General features: G+C 33.5%; 1 protein-coding gene across 1 annotated transcript in view; it reads right to left on the bottom strand.

The window, feature by feature from the left end:
• Nucleotides 1-2,408: 2,408 nt before the first annotated feature.
• The window catches only part of LOC126968805 (organic cation transporter protein-like), a 55,896-nt gene continuing 37,963 nt past the window's right edge, over nucleotides 2,409-20,341 (bottom strand). Inside the window, exons 6-7 of the mRNA XM_050813919.1 lie at nucleotides 9,877-10,055; nucleotides 2,409-7,421 (exon numbers count right to left, since the gene is read on the bottom strand). Of these exons, the coding sequence (XP_050669876.1) occupies nucleotides 7,245-7,421; nucleotides 9,877-10,055 (356 nt within the window). The 3' untranslated portion in view covers nucleotides 2,409-7,244. The remainder of the gene's footprint in view (nucleotides 7,422-9,876; nucleotides 10,056-20,341) is intronic.

Here is a 20,341-nt window from a genome sequence, read left to right as displayed (position 1 = left end):
TAAAGCGAAACTCGAATTGTTTCGGCTTCAAAACGAACACAATTCTGTATAACGCTCTGGTGCGCAGTCATATCGAATATGGTAGCATTATATGGAATCCCCTATATACGATCCATTCGCAACGCATCGAGAGTATCCAAAGAGCATTCACACGACACCTTGCATACATTAGTACTGGATTCTCTCATAGACACCCGTACCATCAGCGCCTCAGTAAATTTAATATGATTTCATTGCTCGATCGGAGATCTCTTGCCGGAGTAATATTTTTGTACAAACTCTTAAACGGTCAAATACAATGTAGTAACCTCTTATAGAATATTAACCTTGCTGTCCCATATTCATTCCCAAGGTTCAAAATCAAAAGAATCTTCCAAGTTCCTTCTGTAAAAACCAACCTGGGAGTTCAGGCACCTCTCGCTCGAATTCTTCGCGAGTACAATAAGTTAAACGATACCAATTCGGAACTTGATATATTCGGTAGTGGGCTAGTCAGGTTTAAAGAAAGTGTTGTTAAACACTTAGCTGGTACTCAATCTGCATTTGTCAAATAAGTAGTTTTTCTTTTTTTTTCGTCTTCATTATTTTAATAAGTTAAAGCTATAATTTGTACTTTTATTTTTTATTTTGTTGGAACGAAGTTCTTTATCGCGCGTTGTGAAAGGGGGCTAGACGGAAAAAAATCTTACGAAAAGTTGTCACGACACTTTTTGCTATAGTAGTATTGTAAGCTGTGCGGCGTGCGCATGTTCCTCTGTCTGTCTGTTATAAATGGATATTAAATAATAATAATATTTTTTATTATTATATTAATAATAATATTATTAATTTATTTAATATTAAATTAATAATTTAATTATATAATATATATATTAATTATTATAAGAACTGTTATAAAATAATATTATAAATATTATATAATATAATATTAATAATATTATTAATTTTCTTATAATAATTAATATATATATTATAAATAATTATAATTTAATAGTTTAAAATTATAATTTCATTTAATTTATTAATAATTAATTATATTATTAAAAAATACAATTTAAAATTAATATATATAAAATTTTATTACAATTCCTTCACTAATTAATCGAAAGGAACTTCGTTCCATCCGGGTGTCCCTTGACACCTTTCAACTTTTTTTTTATTATAGCTTAGATAGTATTAGTTCTTTTTTTCGAAAGTAGTTAGGGAGTATTTTTTTTTTGTAATTTTTATGTTCACCATAATTGTCGTATACTTTAGAACTACTAATTGTAACATTAGATTAAGAAAATTGTATTGTATATGATGTGGTGTGCTTTAATAAATAAATAAAAATTACTTTATAGTGCCATTATAATGGTATGGTATTAAATTCAGATAAGTGCCACTTTATTATTAAGATATATATACGTAAAAGCAGTAACGTAGCGTACAATTATAGCATTAATGGCACTTCTATTCATAAGTTAAAGATCTGGGCATTGTTTTTGATGCTAAGTTTACTTTCGTTCCCCAGTAGAGTAAGAAACATAAAAGTATTCGTAACAACTATTTAAAAATTTCACTTAACAACTCATTGGTACGGAGCATATTGGAATATGGATCGGTAGTTTGGAGACCTCAGTATCGACACATGTTAAGAATAGAGCGAATTCAAAAAAGATTTATTTGGCATTCAATTAATTCGAACGTATTGTCAAGAAAATGTCTGTCTTCTTATGCTAATAGACTCGTATTTTTCAAAATGACTTCCTTAAAAGGCTGGCGAACTCTGTTCGATCTTATCTTTGTATTAAAACTTTTAAATTACAAGGTTAACTGTCCTCAACCGCTGAATAAAATTAATTTTCGTGTCCCTAGTGTCCCTGGTATCCCCGGAAGCATATTGTTCCGCTAGTTCCACCGGTTCGAAGATGTATTTTTGGAGCGAACTCTCCTATTCCTAGGCTGTGCAAGATTGTAAACACATATAGTGATTACATCGATATTAATTTCACGTCTTCTGTCCATACAGTTCGTAAATTATTTGTATGTAAGTTTAGTGAATAAAATGTAGTCATAATAATTACTTATATTTCTTAGTTATATAAATATTAATAATTTAATACCAAATCATTTAACCATTATTACTTGTTAGCATAATATATGTTTTTTTTCTCTTAACTGATATTTACTTTGTGAAAATTATTAAAGCATGTGGTAGATGGTAGACCTATAACTGTTTTTTTACATTAAGTACATTATATTTAGTCTGTATTATAAATATTTAATGCATCAATATAAACAAATGTTGGTATTTCTTAATAGTTAAATAAATATATGGAGGTATATGGTAATAAAGGCACAATTTTAATCGATAAATATCATATAGACGTTTATTAATTGGTATATTGGTAAAATGAAAATACCAATTATTATTTTTAATTAGAAATTTAATATAAATTTTGTCTTTTCTATCTCAAAAGGCTTTTCCGTTCCGAATATGGAATTCGCTTGATACAAAATATGTTACTGGAACTCAGACCGGTATACAATGTTGTCATAGTCGAGATAACAAAAGATTTCCCAGAACACAATCGTATAGTATACAATACTGACAAAGTATGACAATGGAGTAATTTTAAGATTTCATTGTGGCTTTTTATGAAACACGATAAAGTTGGATATAAAATACGTTTCAAACTTTAATACAATGTATTTATGACATTTTACATTGTTAATAATACTTACTGTTAAGTATGAATACGTCGAATGTAAAATTATAAACTAAAATGGTAAAATTAATAAATTGTGGTTAATTGTATTGTGGGTGGCAATAATTTATTACGTAGACCTACACCTAACATAACACAACATAACACAACATGTTAAATTAAAAATACAATAATGGATCTACATCCTACATGATTTAAATGATACTGTGCGAAATAGGCGTGATGACATATTTTGATTTCCTCTTAAAAACTTCATTTTTATAATAACATGTTCCAGTTAACATGAACTATTGACATAAGCCATATTTTATTTTATTGAATATCTTTTTAATCTCAATATTTATATCAAAACTCAACATAAGATATTTTTTTTAAACCCTTTCATTATACAATTGTACTTAAGGCCAATAACTGTTCTTTGGTTTTTGAAGTCAAACTTCCTTAGAATCGTTGTGATTTAAAACTCGATGAAACGAAAAAGCGAGAAGATAGAGATACAGAAACTGGAAAATGTATAGGATTTTTACAGAGTTTTTCTACCAGGCGATCCTAGTTGAAGAAGAGATTGCGTTATGTATGACGCGATTAAGGTATACTTATATTCTGACGTCATGCGCTCGACGTATTACTACATAGACACCGGGAGAACATAAATATGGTAGCGGTTATAGTAATGTCTTTTATTTTCAGTTATTGGACTCCAAATTAAATTTGAAAATATGCAGCAGTTGCACTGTATCAACAGCAAGATCAATAACAGTAATTGACGCAGTAATCCAAAGATAAATGGACCATATTACAACCAAAGTATTTATTTCATACTTTAGTTACCATAACCTCTTGCATCATTTATCGCAAATGTCCTCCGAGTCTGAATAAGTCTATGTAATCTAAATGAATAAAATGTAAAATAATTATAAAACTTTGTATCACTATGACAATTACTAAAATCTACAATTATCCTCTTCCCGAAATATTATAATCGTCTTATTACCTTGAAGCCAATATTTTTGAGGGTTTCACTTCTACCACGTTTGTTTTTTCTACCATGATTTTAATATTTGTACATATGATTTTTTAATATTGCCATCATGCCGATTATCAAGGAAACTTATGCTATTATACTTACTTGACAATTAAATATCATAATTTACAAAATATAAATGCAAGTATTACAGACACATATTTGTCAACAGTATTTTTTGTAAAGTCCTGAATGAAATATGAATGCTTCAAATACATTATTGTTTTGTGTTATAATACTGTAACCTATTGATGCAATGTAAGAAAACATATTGCATTTTAAGATTATTACAATATATTATCTAATAATGAATAAAAATATTATGTTGAAGGTTTATAATTTCATTGAGGACAGTATTAAATTAAATTAAAGTATTAAATAAATCAAGATAGACGGGTTATACTTACACTTTTGCCTATATTTCTCGCGTGTCTCTCATCCAAAATAATACGCCCTTGGCGGCGGGTTATTGCTTCACACAAACGATTTTAAACTATATTAAAAAAAATAGTGTGGTATTCAGTGCGTGATTCTTTACGATAAACTCTTATTAAAGTTAAATGAAAGTTAAGTAATTCATGAGGTGAGCCAATGCTACCGCTTGGACGTGGGTTCTGCCCTATCCACACTTGTTATTTACATTAACTTATTATGATAGAGCTAATATTTACCTAGGACTAGACGGGTTAGCAGGCTACTTTTGACGAAGAAGTATAATCCGTTACGACTTCATACTTTGATCCGAGATTAGCTTCGTCCGTAAATAATATGTTTGTGTCGGTGTTTTGAAAAAAGACACGGACAAAAATTGATCGCTGTCACCTAAAGATGATACTGGTCCCTACTTCTGTGATGATGTGGTTGATGAAACACATTTCATTAAGATTAATTAAATCTTCATGCAGCATTTCAAATATTTTGTGATTCTACTCGAGGTACTTGAGAATGTCATTGTGCAAAGTATATTTTTGTTGCATCACTTCACATACATTGTAATTTTTTGTAAAACGAGAAACTGCAAATGTTGATTTAAAAGAGTAATGGCAATGAGTTTTTTGTCACTTCTATTCATTAATGATGAACCTTTTTCAAAGTGGTGGTAAATTTAAAAATAATAAGAAAATTTTTGTCATTCATAATTGCAATTTCTTTGACATACATGAATAAAGTGGTTTTGATTTGATTTGTACTCTTCGTACTTGAGCATGTGATGGGACAGTCATTTATTCGATGCCTCGTAATCTTTGATTGACATTTAAGAATGTGTTTGGAGTAGGTTATTCGCGGTTGGGAATCATTAGTGTGGGAAACATAGTTAGTGCTAATGGTAGTAAACTATCATTAGCACTAACATCCGCATGAAATATATTTTATCTACATCCATTCTTTAAATCCTCTATTAAAGATTCTGAAACAGTTAGCTTATTGCCAACATTAAAATTGTATGAATTTCAAAAAAAGAACATTTTGGTTTACGCACGTTCCATACTACCAGAACGTCGCGCGCCGTAAAAAAAAAGTAGGTTATTCGAATCCCCGCCATTTTTCTTCGATATTTTTATTGTTTTGTTTACAAAAAATGAGCGATTAATTTCCAAAAGAACATAATATTCAAGTGAATTTTAATTATTGCACTATAGTTGTAGTTATAGATGTAGTTTTTTTTTGACTTTCAATAAGTGATTTCACATCCTATTTTGAATAAAAATATTTGAATTTGAATTTAAATACAAAATGTAACTTACTACTAAAATAAATAATTCTTTCATTAATACTTACTTTATTTGTATATAATCTTGGATAATATTAGGTTACTACTAGGACTAGCTGTTTTAATGTTAGCAGTAAGCTAACTGTTTCAGAATCTTTTAGAGCATTTATATTTTGGGTGTAGATAAAGTGTTGTATGCAACTGTTGATAATTAGGTATTAAAACACTCATGTGATACTATTATCAACCCACATTCGTGTTTTAATACCCCTTATAACACAACGGTTGCATAAATAACTATAAGTACTCTGTGTTTGTGTATTGGTAAGACATAATTACTTAACACGCACTTGTCGGCGCTTTAGAAATCAATATTCATAATCCACGCAACCTAATGACCGCTGATACCACTGTCAGCAGGTTTAAGCCAGAGGTCACGGCAGTGTTGTTTTTATGTCGCGCGGGTAGACACAATATGCCTGAATCAACTTTATCGGTGTCACATTAATTATATTAGGATTTTTGTTCAAAAATTAAGTACCTAATTTAATAACATATTAAGAACGAGAATGGAGTACCAAGTACCCTTATCATTAATTTGTTCACAAAATATGTTGTATGTAGTTTATAATGTGGCCTTAACGTAAAGTTCAATTGACAAGCAGCAAGCAAGCAGGGAAGGTGTTCATTAAATGAAACATAAAAAGTTTCACTGAATTCGCATTCTTAATTACAAAATAATACAATATAGTGATAAAAATTATCATTTTATACCAAAGAGAATATTACTACGAACTTTTTGTATTCTTGAAATGTGATTTTTTCCATATTTAAAACAGCGCCAACGCATGACAAAATGCGGTGTCTGTGAGCTGTGAAACCACAGTAAGCACCAACATGTCCATACATTTACTTGTAACCATAGTTCTCTTGTTGTTTTTAAAAGCTGTTACTCTGTGATTTATTTTTGTGTAATGAAACTTATAAACGTATAATAGTTGCCATGTGCAGCTTCTTAAGTAATTTTAAGTGTACAACGCTGTGTAAGTGATTTATTAAAAACAAATATTATTATTTCGTTAAAATCAATCATAAACTTTATTTTTATACATAATGTCAGCAGCTCTGGGGCTATACGAAAAACGAAGACGGAGGTAAACAAGAAATATTATTAGTAGATTAAAAAAGTTATAGCGTTACATAAGGCTGAACATAGTTGATCTAAATGATCACTAGTATTTAAGTAATTATACCAGAATTATAACTTTTAATAGAATACTAATTAAATTTCAATATAATTGTGTTAAAGGAATGTTCAAACTTGTCCAATTGTTTATATTTTAACGTTTTAGAAATTTTTAGGCATCTCCAAAGGTCTTTAAATGTGATACTTTGTTAAATTATTGAAACTTTCGTGAGACCCTATCAACTTATTGGTATCGTAGTGCTAGACGGGGCGCGACCGCGAACTCTAAACACCCGATTGGTCCACAACTAGTGGGTTCCAACACCGATTAATTGTGAGTAAAGCCGATAAAAATAAATAATCTTTAGCTTTTTTTATATAAAAGGCAACTTTTAAAACAATTTATTAGGATATAATATTATGTTATTTAAGTAAATTAATTACCCTGTCAAATGTAATGCAACACAATGGAATAAAGAAAAAAATTGTGGGTTAGATCCTCTAAATAAACTTAATGAAGTTAGTTATTGCCAAGGTATAAATATTAAATACTATAAAGGATTATTTTTTACCTCGGCTTAAGTCTAAAGTATCTAATAAACAGCTAAATAACTACGTTTCTTTCAAGTCTATATCAGTTTTGTGCTTTTTGCGAGATAGTTCTTCTGCCTCTTCAATAGTGTCTGGTAGTCTGATGTTCCTGGTCTCCGGTAGAAGGAACACGAGAAGACTGCAGATGAAGCACATTCCACCGAATATCACAGTAGGCATTGATTTGTGATAATAGGACTGAAACAAAACATTTTAGTTTAGCTTGGCTCAATAATAATATTGACACACTATTACACAAATTATCTTGGCGTACGCTAGCGCTATAATGTGTCTAATATCCTATGCATATTGGACACATTATATTATATACTTACACAAACAAAAAAAAATTTTAACAAAAAAACAACCGACTTAACAATTTAAGACTTTTATGGTTTTCCCATGGATGCCATTGTCAGATCTGACCAAATTACAATGGAAGCACACGGGAAGCACCAGATTTCAAATAAAAAAAGAATTATCAAAATCGGTTCACCCAGTTAAAAGTTTTGAGGTAACAAACATAAAAAAAAACATACCGACGAATTGAGAACCTCCTCCTTTTTTGAAGTCGTTTAAAAAATACATTAAATACCATACCTCGGAATAAATGTTTGCATCTACCGGGATTGGAACCCGGGAACTCTAGCTCAGTCACTAGCCTATGGGTGGTCGTAATGTAATAATTACTATGTATGTCTTACAAGAAATGGCTATATATAGTTAGCTTATATTATACCCTTGAAGTTAGTTCTATGTACATGCTAGATGAGTGTTACAATGGTAGCAGTAGTGGTGCAAGCAATTACTGGGAATCTGAGACTTAACATCTTATATCTGAAAGAGACGAGCGTAAGCCCGCTAGCAGTGATGTGTTATTTTAAATTAATAATTGTTGATTATACCAACAGATCAAAATCCACACTTTTTTTTAATTACATATACTTTTTGTGGCATAAAAGTAAGATTTCAAATGCTGACGATGACTATGGTGTAGCCCCTTATAAGAGGAACAATTCCACGACACATTATCTTTTATATCTCAATGGTACAGGCAGCATGTTCCAAGAAAGCTCCAGAAAGCTTGTTTTTTTTTTCAGAAATATTGAACAATATTATCGTCATAATATTTCAAGTATTTTACTAAAAACCTTAAAAATATTAAAAAACTTATAAACCTTCTCATCAATCTCTTTGCTAGTGAAAAACGTTTTGAAATCAATCAAGTTATTTTGAATTTATTGCGATCGAGATAAAAGGGGAGTCCTTTTATAATATGTATTATGTAAGTACCTGGTGACCGAATTCTGCTCGGTGTGTATATTATGAAGGTGATGCCACAAAACAGGTGAACATAAATAAGACAGACAGACAAACAAAAAGAGAAGAGATGAAATTATTTGAGAAAATTAATTAAAAATTTTGTGTGCGCCTTTTCTTTCAAATATATAGACATTCCGATTTGAATGACCAACCTTCATGATTATTTTACTGAGACTGCTGAGGACAATTACTAACTTACGTAGTTAACAAATATTTTTGGCCAATTTTCATGTTTGTCATTTCGGCTCAAACGATAGATCGGTCATCATATTTGTACTACAAAACATTCGAAGATTGTATTTTTCTCAAAATAAGTTAAACTACTTGAGATAAAGTATACAAAAGAGCGTATTTATTTTATTTATTTTTAACTTTGAAATTCCATTCCACCTAATATACCACAAGTTAGGACATATTGTTTATAACCTTTTTTGTTTGGTAATAAAAAGTATTCTTAATTGAAATACAGACACAGACAGGTGGACACCGTAACACGATCAGATCAGAGTTCAAATATTAATGTTATCTCTCCAACCGGATATCAATGTTCAAAACAAACTTTAACACTGCGATACTTTGTACCCATTGAAGAGCCATGCCTCGTTTTATATTTAAATTGCTAATACAATAGATATGCGGGACGCCTAATTACTTAGTCAAGTTAATAAGTATTTTGTTAGGTTTTAAGATATTTGTTTTTCTCTGTCCTGTCTGACGTGACAGTTAGTGTTGGTGGTGAAATATTAATACACCAGTGGTCGCCCTGACCTCAAAATTTGACCATAATACATGTCGGGTCGCGGTCACTACATATTATCATAAAACAAAGTCCTTCGTCGGACAGACAGACAGACAGACATGTCTGTCTGTCTGTTCGCGATAAACTCAAAAACTACTTGACCGATTTTCTTGCTGCTTTCACCAATGGATAGCATGGTTCTCGAGGAAGGTTTTAGAATATAATTTGTTAAGTTTTTTATACAAATTTGTATACATTAACGATGTTTGTTGGAGCTGTCGGAAAAAATATGCTTTCAACGAAAACCCTTTGAAATATAACAAAATAGATGTATGATGGAATTGTGTATCTTATATACGTCTAGAGAAAAGTCCACAATGGTAGACATACCTTATCCATTTAAGTACTTTAAAAATAGGCAATTATAAAGCGGTAATGTAAAAGCTGCTTACACAAAAACGATATTAATCCTTAGCATTTCATTACTATATAATATTAAGCAGTCATTTAGAAATACGTTTTCGTTTCATTTTTAACTCATTTCCGATGGCTTTAGAACACATTATTACCGAATCGTCGTGTGAGTCTTACCAGTAAGGGAGTGAGAGGCGCTATAAGAGATCCAATTCTTCCGGATGTGGAGCACACGCTGAGCAGCATCTGGCGCATGTTGGTGGGGAACACCTCGGAGACGTAGATATAGACGGAGCTGTAGGTCAATGTCACGCTCCATTTGCCGATCAGGTACAGCACGAGAGACCACCAGTCAGCTGAAACATACACGTTGTCTGAGGGAGTCATAACTCTATCTGTCACTACACAGATTTTAAAAGAGGCCGTTACTCTTTTAAAATCTGATCACTGAGGTTATTTTGAAGCCAGATGTTATTTCATCCGTCAATCGAACCTGAATCTTGTTGGTAAAGAAAACGCTGTCACATTCCTGTTATAATTACAAAAATATTAAATATACCAACATATCATCTTCAAACGATAAACATGGGACCCCTAAAACATTCTCTGGAATTGCCAATAGTAGGCAATGATTCCTGATCCATCCCAAATTTCTGAGCGGCATCACAATTGCCCTCACCACTTTGGGACGCAAGATGTTAAGTCTCACTAGTCCTGGAATTTCACGAATGAATCACGAAACACAATAACCCTCGGACGGTTCTCCTTCACGGCAGAACAGCCTCCGCCGGCCGGCATCCTGTGCTTCTTGAGAACCCTTCCAGTATTTGTTCGTTTTAAAAAATAATAGAAAGCAAGGTATTTGCAGCGTATTCCACACGTGAGAGAATGCCGCATTTGCAAATTGCCACACATCCAGATAGCAGCAATGATTTTTAGGCTTTTTTATGGAGGACAAAAGGGCGTACGGTTCACATGATGTTAGGTGATCACCGCCGCCGACATTCTTTTTCCATTTTCTAGGAATAACAGGAGCGTTGCCGACCTTTTAGAAAGGCAACCTGGGAACAGCGCACAAGGAAGATCACTCCACACACATGTTTTATGTTTAATACCGTTCAGAGTATAATATATGTTACCGAACACTTGGTAATGGTATGTTGTAATTTACATTTAAAATGAACTGTAAATAACAATTTAGATAACATAGATGCCTTTTAGTCGTTACGTAAGTTTTTATTACTATGCGTTACTTCAAAGATATTTTCAGTATTGTGGGCAATTGATGCCGATGACAGCCCGATGACGCGTGATATATTTTAATTTGTTAATGTGTGTGTTAGTTAGTGGTTTAATATTCAAAATATAAAACGCCTGTTCTATATATATATATAGCTGTATCTCCGTTAGAGGTGTTCTTCTCTCTCGTACGCTAGTTTATTGTAAGTAAAAGATACCTACGAGTGAGTCTGTTACGTATTAACTACACACACACGTAACACTCTGTGTTTCAGTAGACGATGACCGAAATACAACGAGACTCAGTTCACACGTGTACTTTAATTGATTACGAAGTGAAGCCGTGATGAATTCTGCTGTATTCACTGTTCATGACATTCTTGTGTAAATAATATTGGTTTTATGTGGTTCAAGGACGTTTATATAAAAGTGGTAACTCTATGTATTCACATGTCCATAAGGAAATGTCTTTTTTCATTTATGGTTTTTATGTTTTTGTTCTTTTTTTATTTAAAAAATACATCTACTAATATTTAATACGTCCTCCTGCACCTCATCCTACGCCTGCAGCCTGTGGACGGACTATAATCAAAGATCGTCCAGCGCTCTTAATGTCCAGTACAACAATACTTTCAGTATGTAATTGTTGACTGTTTCTATGTAATAATGTGAAAGAGAGGCACGTCACTGGTGCAGCGAGTGCGATTGAGGGACAACAGTATTGTGGTTGAACTGGCGGAGAGTCGACCGCTGTTGTGAACTGCACGACGCATGTTGAACACAGGGACTGAGGAATATGGGGCTCATAATAATAATTTTATGAAAAAAAAGCCCGCTGGATTTCTTGCGTCAGTGGGAGTTATTGACATGCAATAAGTCACAAGTCACAAGACATGTAATAAGAATCTCAGGATTCAAATAGCAATATTTTTTTTTGTTTTTTGGCTTTTTAAGTGTGCATAATAATAATTATATTATACTTACGGTACGCTTCGCCCTACTTTTGAGTCCAAGCGATTAAAGAACACCAGTAAAAACAACACAACCACAGTAACAAAATTTTATACTTAGTAATATAATATAATAAGTGAGATGAATATTTCCATGGAAAAATCCTCCTCTGAACCTGAACTGTCCGTGACTCCGACAAATTATGTTATTACGCGTACAAAAAGGAGAAAGGAAAATGATTTTATTGCTATGGGTGATTTTACTTCTTTCAAAGACGAAATGATGAAATCGATGGCATCGCTATTTGCTAAATCTGATAAAAAAATTAGCCAAATGGTATCGAGTCTAAAAGAGCTACAAGAGTCTCATCGTGACGTCATTGATTCCATCTGTCTTCTCACTGAGCAAAATAAGCAGTTGAAGGAGAAAATTGATTCTTTGGAATTAAAGCATGTCGAGGATAGGGAGTATATAACCCTGCTCGAAAATAAACTTGAAGACTTGCAAATATCAAATCGCAAACAAAACTTTGAGCTGAAAAACGTGCCAAAATATAACAATGAATCAAAAGAGAATTTAATTGAAATGATTGTGCGCCTTTCCGATACTGTGGGATACGAAATAAATAAAAAAGATATAAAAGACATATATAGAGTACGCGGAAAGCCAACTGGCCCAAAAAATTCTCCAATTATTGTTGAAATGACATCCACTGTAGTAAAAAGTGATCTGATGAAAATGTGTAAAGCATTCAATATTAGACATAAATCCAAACTCACAGGTAAACATTTAGGCTTCTGAAAGGATGAAGATGTACCTATTTTTATCTCTGAAAACTTAACCGCTAAAGGAGCTCGCTTGTATTTCTTGGCCCGAGATCTTGTGAAGAATGAACAGTTCAAGTTTTGCTGGACTGCTTATGGAAAAATTTATGTCAGGAGAGATGAAACCTCTCCAGTCATTACTATAAAGTCAGAAGCTCAATGCAATAAACTTATGAACGCCCAATGACTAGATATTTTTGTCAAATGTTTCTTACTCTATTCTTTCCAATTGTTAATTTTTGTAACTGTAATATTCCTAAAATTTGTATTTTTTGATTTAACTATAAGATATTTAAATGTAAGAAATTTACACATTTACTTACGAATACACAAACATACTCACAATACACTTAATCAGTATACACTCGCACTTCCGGTATTACACACTTATTCTTCCCATGCAATCATGCTACACTTATTCTCGATTATCTACTATTTACAACAGCATAACTTCGTTAAAAGCAAAATTCAAAAGTTGTCTTTGTTTTCAACTGCAGTATATCAAGCATATTATAATGATTGATCTCACCACCATAACTGAATTGGATAAGATGGAAATTGCATCTGTGGTTAAATGTGACATAGAAAAACTAACGAATCACTTTCAGATCGAATACAATAATATAATGATTGTTGTCCAAAACATCGTCAGTATCTACAGTAAAATTGATGACTTGAAATTGAATCTAGTCTCAGGTAACGTTAAACCAGACTTGATTATTCTAACAGAATGTAAAATTCAAATCAATAAGCCAATCCCATACATTGACGACTACTCCTCGTTTCACACCAATCATCTTCTTAACCAGAATGATGGGGTGGTAGCTTACATTAAAAATTCACTCAAGGCAAAGGCTAAAGAAATCAAGCTACGTGATGCATCATGTATTCAGATTGAAATAGGAGAACTTGTTGTCCTCGGTATTTACAGGTCACCGTCAAACAACGACGCTACTTCATTTATAAATTCATTATGTACACATTTAGAAACCTTAGAAAACTACAAAACGATAACTGTAACTGGATAAAAGGAGATATAAACATTAACCTTATAGTCAAAGATAATGAACCAGCTTTTAACGAAATAATAGACACTTTTATCTTAATATGTTGGCAACTTTTGGTATCATGCCTGGACATAATTTACCAACTAGGATTGATAGCTGTTTGGACCACATTATGATGAAATTAAATAAAAATACCTGTCGTGCTCAAATAGCCATTTTAAATACCACAATAACGGACCATACCATGATTGCTTTACTCTTATCAAATATAAAAAGTACTAATAACGCTCCTAAGCAAGTAATTAAAATTGATTTTAATAAAGCTCTCTCAAGTCTTAATGAAAAGAATCTGCCACAATTGTTATTATGTGATGATCCAAACCTGTTGATTGATCTCCTCACCAAAGTGGTTACAGAAGCTTTGCATGAAAACTCCAAATCTTTACCGATCCCTAAAACAAAACGAACCATCAAACCATGGATGACACCGGGCTTATTACGCTGTATCCGAAATAGAAACAAACTGCAAATAAGATTACGGTCTGATCCTGATGATGTGTTAAAAATCACATACAGACGGTACCGTAACTATTGTAATAACCTAATAAAAAGAATTAAAAGAATACATGAGAGATACTTATTACAAACATCTGCTAAGAACTCAAAAAAATTATGGAATTCTATTAACAACATTACCTATTCGAAAAACCTGAGATCTGACAATTCGCAACTACTTAACGTTAAAAAAACACCTATTGAATCAATAAATTATTTAAACGATTATTTTGCTACTATTGGAAGTGACTTAGCCAATCGAATTACTATACCATGTGCCCCCATGTCGTTAAGGAAACAATATACAAACATTGATGCTAGTCCAACAAACTCTTTTGTCTTAATTGACACAGATGTCGTGGAGGTTGAGTCCACCCTCATCAACTTAAAGGTTTCTAGTGCTTATGGCTGTGACGGAATTCCCACCAGCTTTATCAAACTGGCGAAAAACGAACTAGTGCCTATAATTACTCATTTTATAAACCTCTGCTTCAGCAAAGGTGTTTTTCCCAATGCCTTGAAAGAAGCTATTGTTACTCCGGTGCACAAAAGTGGGGATAGATATGATATTGCTAATTATGACTAATATCAGTTCTAACGCCATTTACAAAAATCTTAGAGAAGATAATTAATAAAAGACTTATCCTTTATCTTAATAAATACAATATTTTATCAGATTATCAATTCGGTTTTAGACAAAATAAATCTACTGAAGATGCAATAACAGCCTTGAGTACATTATTAGTTGAGCAGCTAGATAAAGGGAATAAATGCCTCACCGTATTCCTTGATCTAAAAAAGGCTTTTGACACAGTCTCTGTCGCTATCCTTGAACATATAGGTATAAGAGGTTCACCTCTTGCACTTTTTAAAGACTACCTATCAAACAGAAAACAGCGTACTAAAGTGGGTCAGTATACAAGTAAGTACTCTAACATTAGTTTTGGAGTTCCCCAAGGAAGTGTTCTGGGCCCAACACTTTTCCTTATTTATATTAACGACTTACTTAAAATAAAAATCGGAAATGCTAAATTATTTGCGTATGCTGATGATACCGCCATTGTGTTTTCGGGGAAAACATGGGAATCAATTCGTAGTGCCACTCACAAGGGACTTACACTGGTTGATCTCTGGTTAACCCACAACTTACTCACCTTAAATACACAAAAAACGAACCTACAGACTCTAAAATATACATACATAAGTACTATTGTACCCTTGACGAATTTTGCTCCTGCCCCACTATTGATAAAACTTTTTCCATAAAATATCTTGGCATATATGTAGACCAACATCTATCTTGGCACCTTCATTTAGAATCAATTAGTCATCCATTACTCATACATTACTAGAATTAGGAATCTTACCTGGATATTTAAAAAACTAAGGCATGTTGCTTCTAAGCCTTTGCTTAGTTTAAAATATACTTCTCTGGCACAGTCAATTTTAATTTACTGCATTCCTGTCTGGGGTGGTGCCACAAAAACTAAATTCTTAACTGTGGAAAGATCTCAGAGAGCCCTTTTAAAAGTGACATTTCTTAAGCCAAGACTCTATTGGACTGAACAATTATATAAAGACTGCGACGTACTATCCGTTAGAAAACTTTATGTCCTTCATTTTACTCTTAAAAGACACAAAAATTTAATCCCTGATCCTTCTTACCTTTTGAAAAGAACAAAACATGTTATTATTAAGCCAACTAGTGTAAAGACCACTTTTGCAATGCGACAGTTTATGAAACAATCAGAACATGTTTATAACCTTATTAATGAAAAACTCAAGATCTATACGCGTAACAAAATGGAATGTAGACGAAGTTTAACTACTTGGTTGAAATCCATGAATTATGAGGAAATGGAAGAGCTATTTAACTACACGGAGTAAATTTTAGTTATACCTTCTTGATAGTATAATAAGTCGTGTTTTACGAAAAGTAACAATGAAATACACCACACACATGCACACATGCTCATACACACACATACTCACATACATACACATATACACACACACACACACACACACACACACACACACTCAGACATCCTGTTTGTATAACATTTTTTTTATATTTTTAGACCTAATTTGTGATCCCTAGTTTTTGGTACTGTTAATTTTAATTGATATGGAAGAGCGTGGCCTTCTGGTACAGGTATTTCTCACTAAATAGAAGGTCACATCCACTATTATGTTTGTACCATTTTTGTTACAGAAATAAATATTTATTCATTTTTCATTTTCATTTTTCAATAAGTGATATCATATCCTATTTTGAATATAAATATTTGAATTTGAATCAACTACATCCGAAAGCAAATTGGTGTTGCTAGGGGAAAGTCAACCATGAATGCTGGAATGGCACTTGTTAAACATGTTTGACTCTTGGGAGGATTCCCTTATAAAAGCAATTTTTTTGTGTTCTATTCGAAGCCTTTTCATTGCCGGAATTTTAGTAAAGTTATTGTTTATAAAGCGGCTTTAGAACAGTTCAGTACAGCTCTGTTTAACTGCGACCAATGTGATCTATTGTGATAGCTACTGTTAACTAAAACCACAGAACAGGGATGGATACTTACGTATTAACTATAGTTCACTGCTAACATTGATTCTTTTAATGAATCTTATTATAGCTCTTGCTGTGAGCTGACGTATCACAAGTGGTTGAAGAATTGGACTTCCCAAAGATATGCTACGTTTACGCATTAAACGACCACATTGAGAGAAGATGTGTAAGTGGGTTTCATCTGTCCTATTACAGAAATTACACGCTCTGCAATTTCTAGGGCTAGGCCTTTGGATTGAGTGAGGTTTGTTTAATCTAATCAGTGGGAGGCACAGGATGTCGGCTAGATAATGGGTACCACAACGGCGCCTATTTCTGCTGTGAAGCAGTAATGTGTAAACATTACTGTGTTTCGGTCTGTAAGGAGCCGTTAACATCTTACGTCTCAAGGCGACGAGCGCAATTGTACCTAGTGCCACTCAGAATTTTTGGGTTTTTCAAGAATCCTGAGCGGCACTGCATTGTAATTGGCAGGGCGTATTAATTACCAGCTGAACGTGCTGCTCGTTTCGTCCCTTATTTTCATAAAAAAATTGCATTGCTCCATTTCGTCTACTTATTCCTAGTGCCGCATGCACAGCGTGTTTGTTTAAAATCCAATACGGATTAGAGTTTTGGAATGGGTTTTAGTATCCTGAGTGTTACGTTGTGTTTGTGACAGTTGTTTAAAATGAATGACTTCTTATATTTAATAGACATTTGCGTAATCCATATAAATACAATCTCTCTTGAGGATCAATCACAAGAGAGAGCATTGCGCCCTTTAAAGTGTGAGCAAATTTTTAGATAGATTTTAAAGGAAAACTTTTGAGCCGCGTTAAGCACTTACTATCTTGTTATTGATTGACACTGACCTGTCACGCTCGGATGCATAATGCTCATGCGCGTTCTGTCAGAGCAAAAATAACCAGAGTTAATATCAATGTATATATACATTATTATATAATACATTGTAAATTTATGAATCAATAACAAAAACCTGTATTTTTTATAAGACATGCAATGTTCTCATGGTTATCTTTTTTAAAGTGAAACTTTTATTACATCATCTCAAACTTTTTGTCTGTGTGTTGCATGTCGCGTGACGGTCGAGCGGCGCCTATAGCTCGCAGCAGCTGACCGTACAGTGTATAGAATGTTACTCATTTGTGCCAGTGTTCCACGCTATTTTTAGTTAAATGTCTATAATATGAAAAAAGTTTCACTATTACCGTGGTTTCATAAAACCACACAATCCTTTTATTTGTTTTGTTTGTTCTTAGGAAGTATGTTATCTACATCACATGGGTATTTTAATACCTTACATATTATTAAATCGAGTGTGTAGTCCAACAAAGCCAATTAATAACAATTATGTGGCTAATAAATCCTTCCATACATCCATTATTTATACTTTGTTTACAAGCAGGCATACTCATTATATTATGCTAAACATGATTAGTTAGTTTAACCCGTTATAATAGAATATTGTGTTATGAATAAATATTAGTTTATTATGTTACATGTCCACAGGGAGGGAAGTGAGATGGAATGGCACTTAGGTATTAATATCATACATCTTACATACGTACATATGATACATAGGTATAGGTGATACTGAGTTAAATAAAACTATTTAACTGTGCGAGGAGAGAAGTTTATCTTGAAACATGCGATTGTGGATACCAATATACACCTCAAGAAGTAGTACAAGTTTTTTTTAACATCCTGTATTATGTTACAGGTGGGTCAGAAAGACGTAAGATCTTAGAAACATTGAAACCAAATGAGGAATCGATGCGCGGGAAGCGGGGCTACGAAGGAGTTTAGAGGTCATAAAGAGATTCACGTGAGCGCAACTTACACTCCTTGCAAACAATTATTAGAAAAATGGCGATTTGTGCACTGTTGGTCGTTTATTACATTGTGAGTTCAGATTGTGTAACTCAAATCCAATGAAAGTGTGATTAGGTCGTGGGTAAGACAATTAGAGTCTACTGGTTCGATTCGCGACCAGAACCGCCCAAGTCCAGCAATATCAGAGAGAACAATTGACGAAGTTACAACTTCCATACAAGGTGACCCTGGTCTACCAACTGGCAAGCTATCAGTCGAGCTCCTGTATCAAGAACATCTTTGCGTCGAATTTTGACTAAATAACTAAAATTGCACATCTATTACATTCAACTAGTGCAGGAACTTAAGCCAAATGCTCTCATCGGCATCAAACTGTATATCGTGAGTATACCCGTCATAATAATTACTATTACAAATGCTTTCAATTCACGCCATGTTTTTGTCGGAATAATAGTAGTGCAAAAAACAGGCGTATCGAACTTGGTTTGCGGCGCTGGGCTCAAAGGATCCAAACTGCAAAGTTCGAAAGAGGAAATACAACCGTGCGTCCAGATTTTTAAGCGGCAAATCGCCCGTGCAAAATCGAAGCACGTCATCAAAATCGACGAGCAGCTTTCCAGTTACCCGACCGGAACACGCAAGATCTGGTCGTTGTCGAAAGCTGCTTTTGGTAAATTCAACTAGCCGTCCCACCGTTGCACATGAGGAATGACACCCTGGCCCGTACGGCAGAAGAGAAAGCCGATCTCCTGTGCACTCTTTTTGCCTCCAACTCGACTCTTGACGACAACGGAAAAGCACCGCTGACCATCTCGTGTCAGAGCTCTATGCCTGAAGTACAGTTCAGACAGAAAATTGTTAGGTGAGGTCTGTTTTCGTTAGACGTCAGGAAGACGAGCGGGCCGGATGGCATTTCTCCAATCTTAGAACGTGTGCCCCTGACTTGTGGTCAAGTCTTCAACTTCAACTCAGGGACTAACGTGTTTATGCACTCATATACAAAAGGCGTAGTCCCTGACTCATTAAATACGCTTGTCTATCCGATCCAAAAAAAGGAGACAGTTCGGATCCGGCACACTACAGGCCTATAGCTATTACCTCCCTGCTCCCCAAAATAATGGAGAGCATATTTAACCGATAGCCAGCTCTTGGTATACCTTGAGGGTCACCAGTTGATCATCGGCTTTCGCCATGGTCGATCGGCAGGTGATCCTCTGGTATATTCAAATTCAAATATTTTTATTCAAAATAGGATTTAAAATCACTTATTAAACGTCAAAAACTACCACCCATTCAAAAGAGACTGCCTCAGACCTGAGAAGAATGGGCGCAAGAAACTCAGCGGGCTTTTATTTTTTTATATAAAATATGGATTACAATATGATATCGTACAATAAACATTTATAATTAAAGATCCTGAGGGTGTTCGCTTCATTCCCAGTCCGTGGTGTCATTAAGAAAATCGTTTATGTATTTATAATAACCTTTCCCACACAAACGTTTTCTAACAATTCTTTTAAATTTCGTAACACATTTGTTTTGTACATTTTCTGGGATCATATTGTAGAAGCATATACATCGCCCAACAAAAGACTAACTAACTCGACCCAACCGAGTAGTAGGCATATACCTAACACATAGATGGGCGGCGGCTATCGAAAGCA

Source organism: Leptidea sinapis, chromosome 16, assembly GCF_905404315.1.
Source record: "Leptidea sinapis chromosome 16, ilLepSina1.1, whole genome shotgun sequence".
Classification (NCBI taxonomy): domain Eukaryota; kingdom Metazoa; phylum Arthropoda; class Insecta; order Lepidoptera; family Pieridae; genus Leptidea; species Leptidea sinapis.
This window is presented reverse-complemented; position numbering and strand designations above follow the sequence as displayed.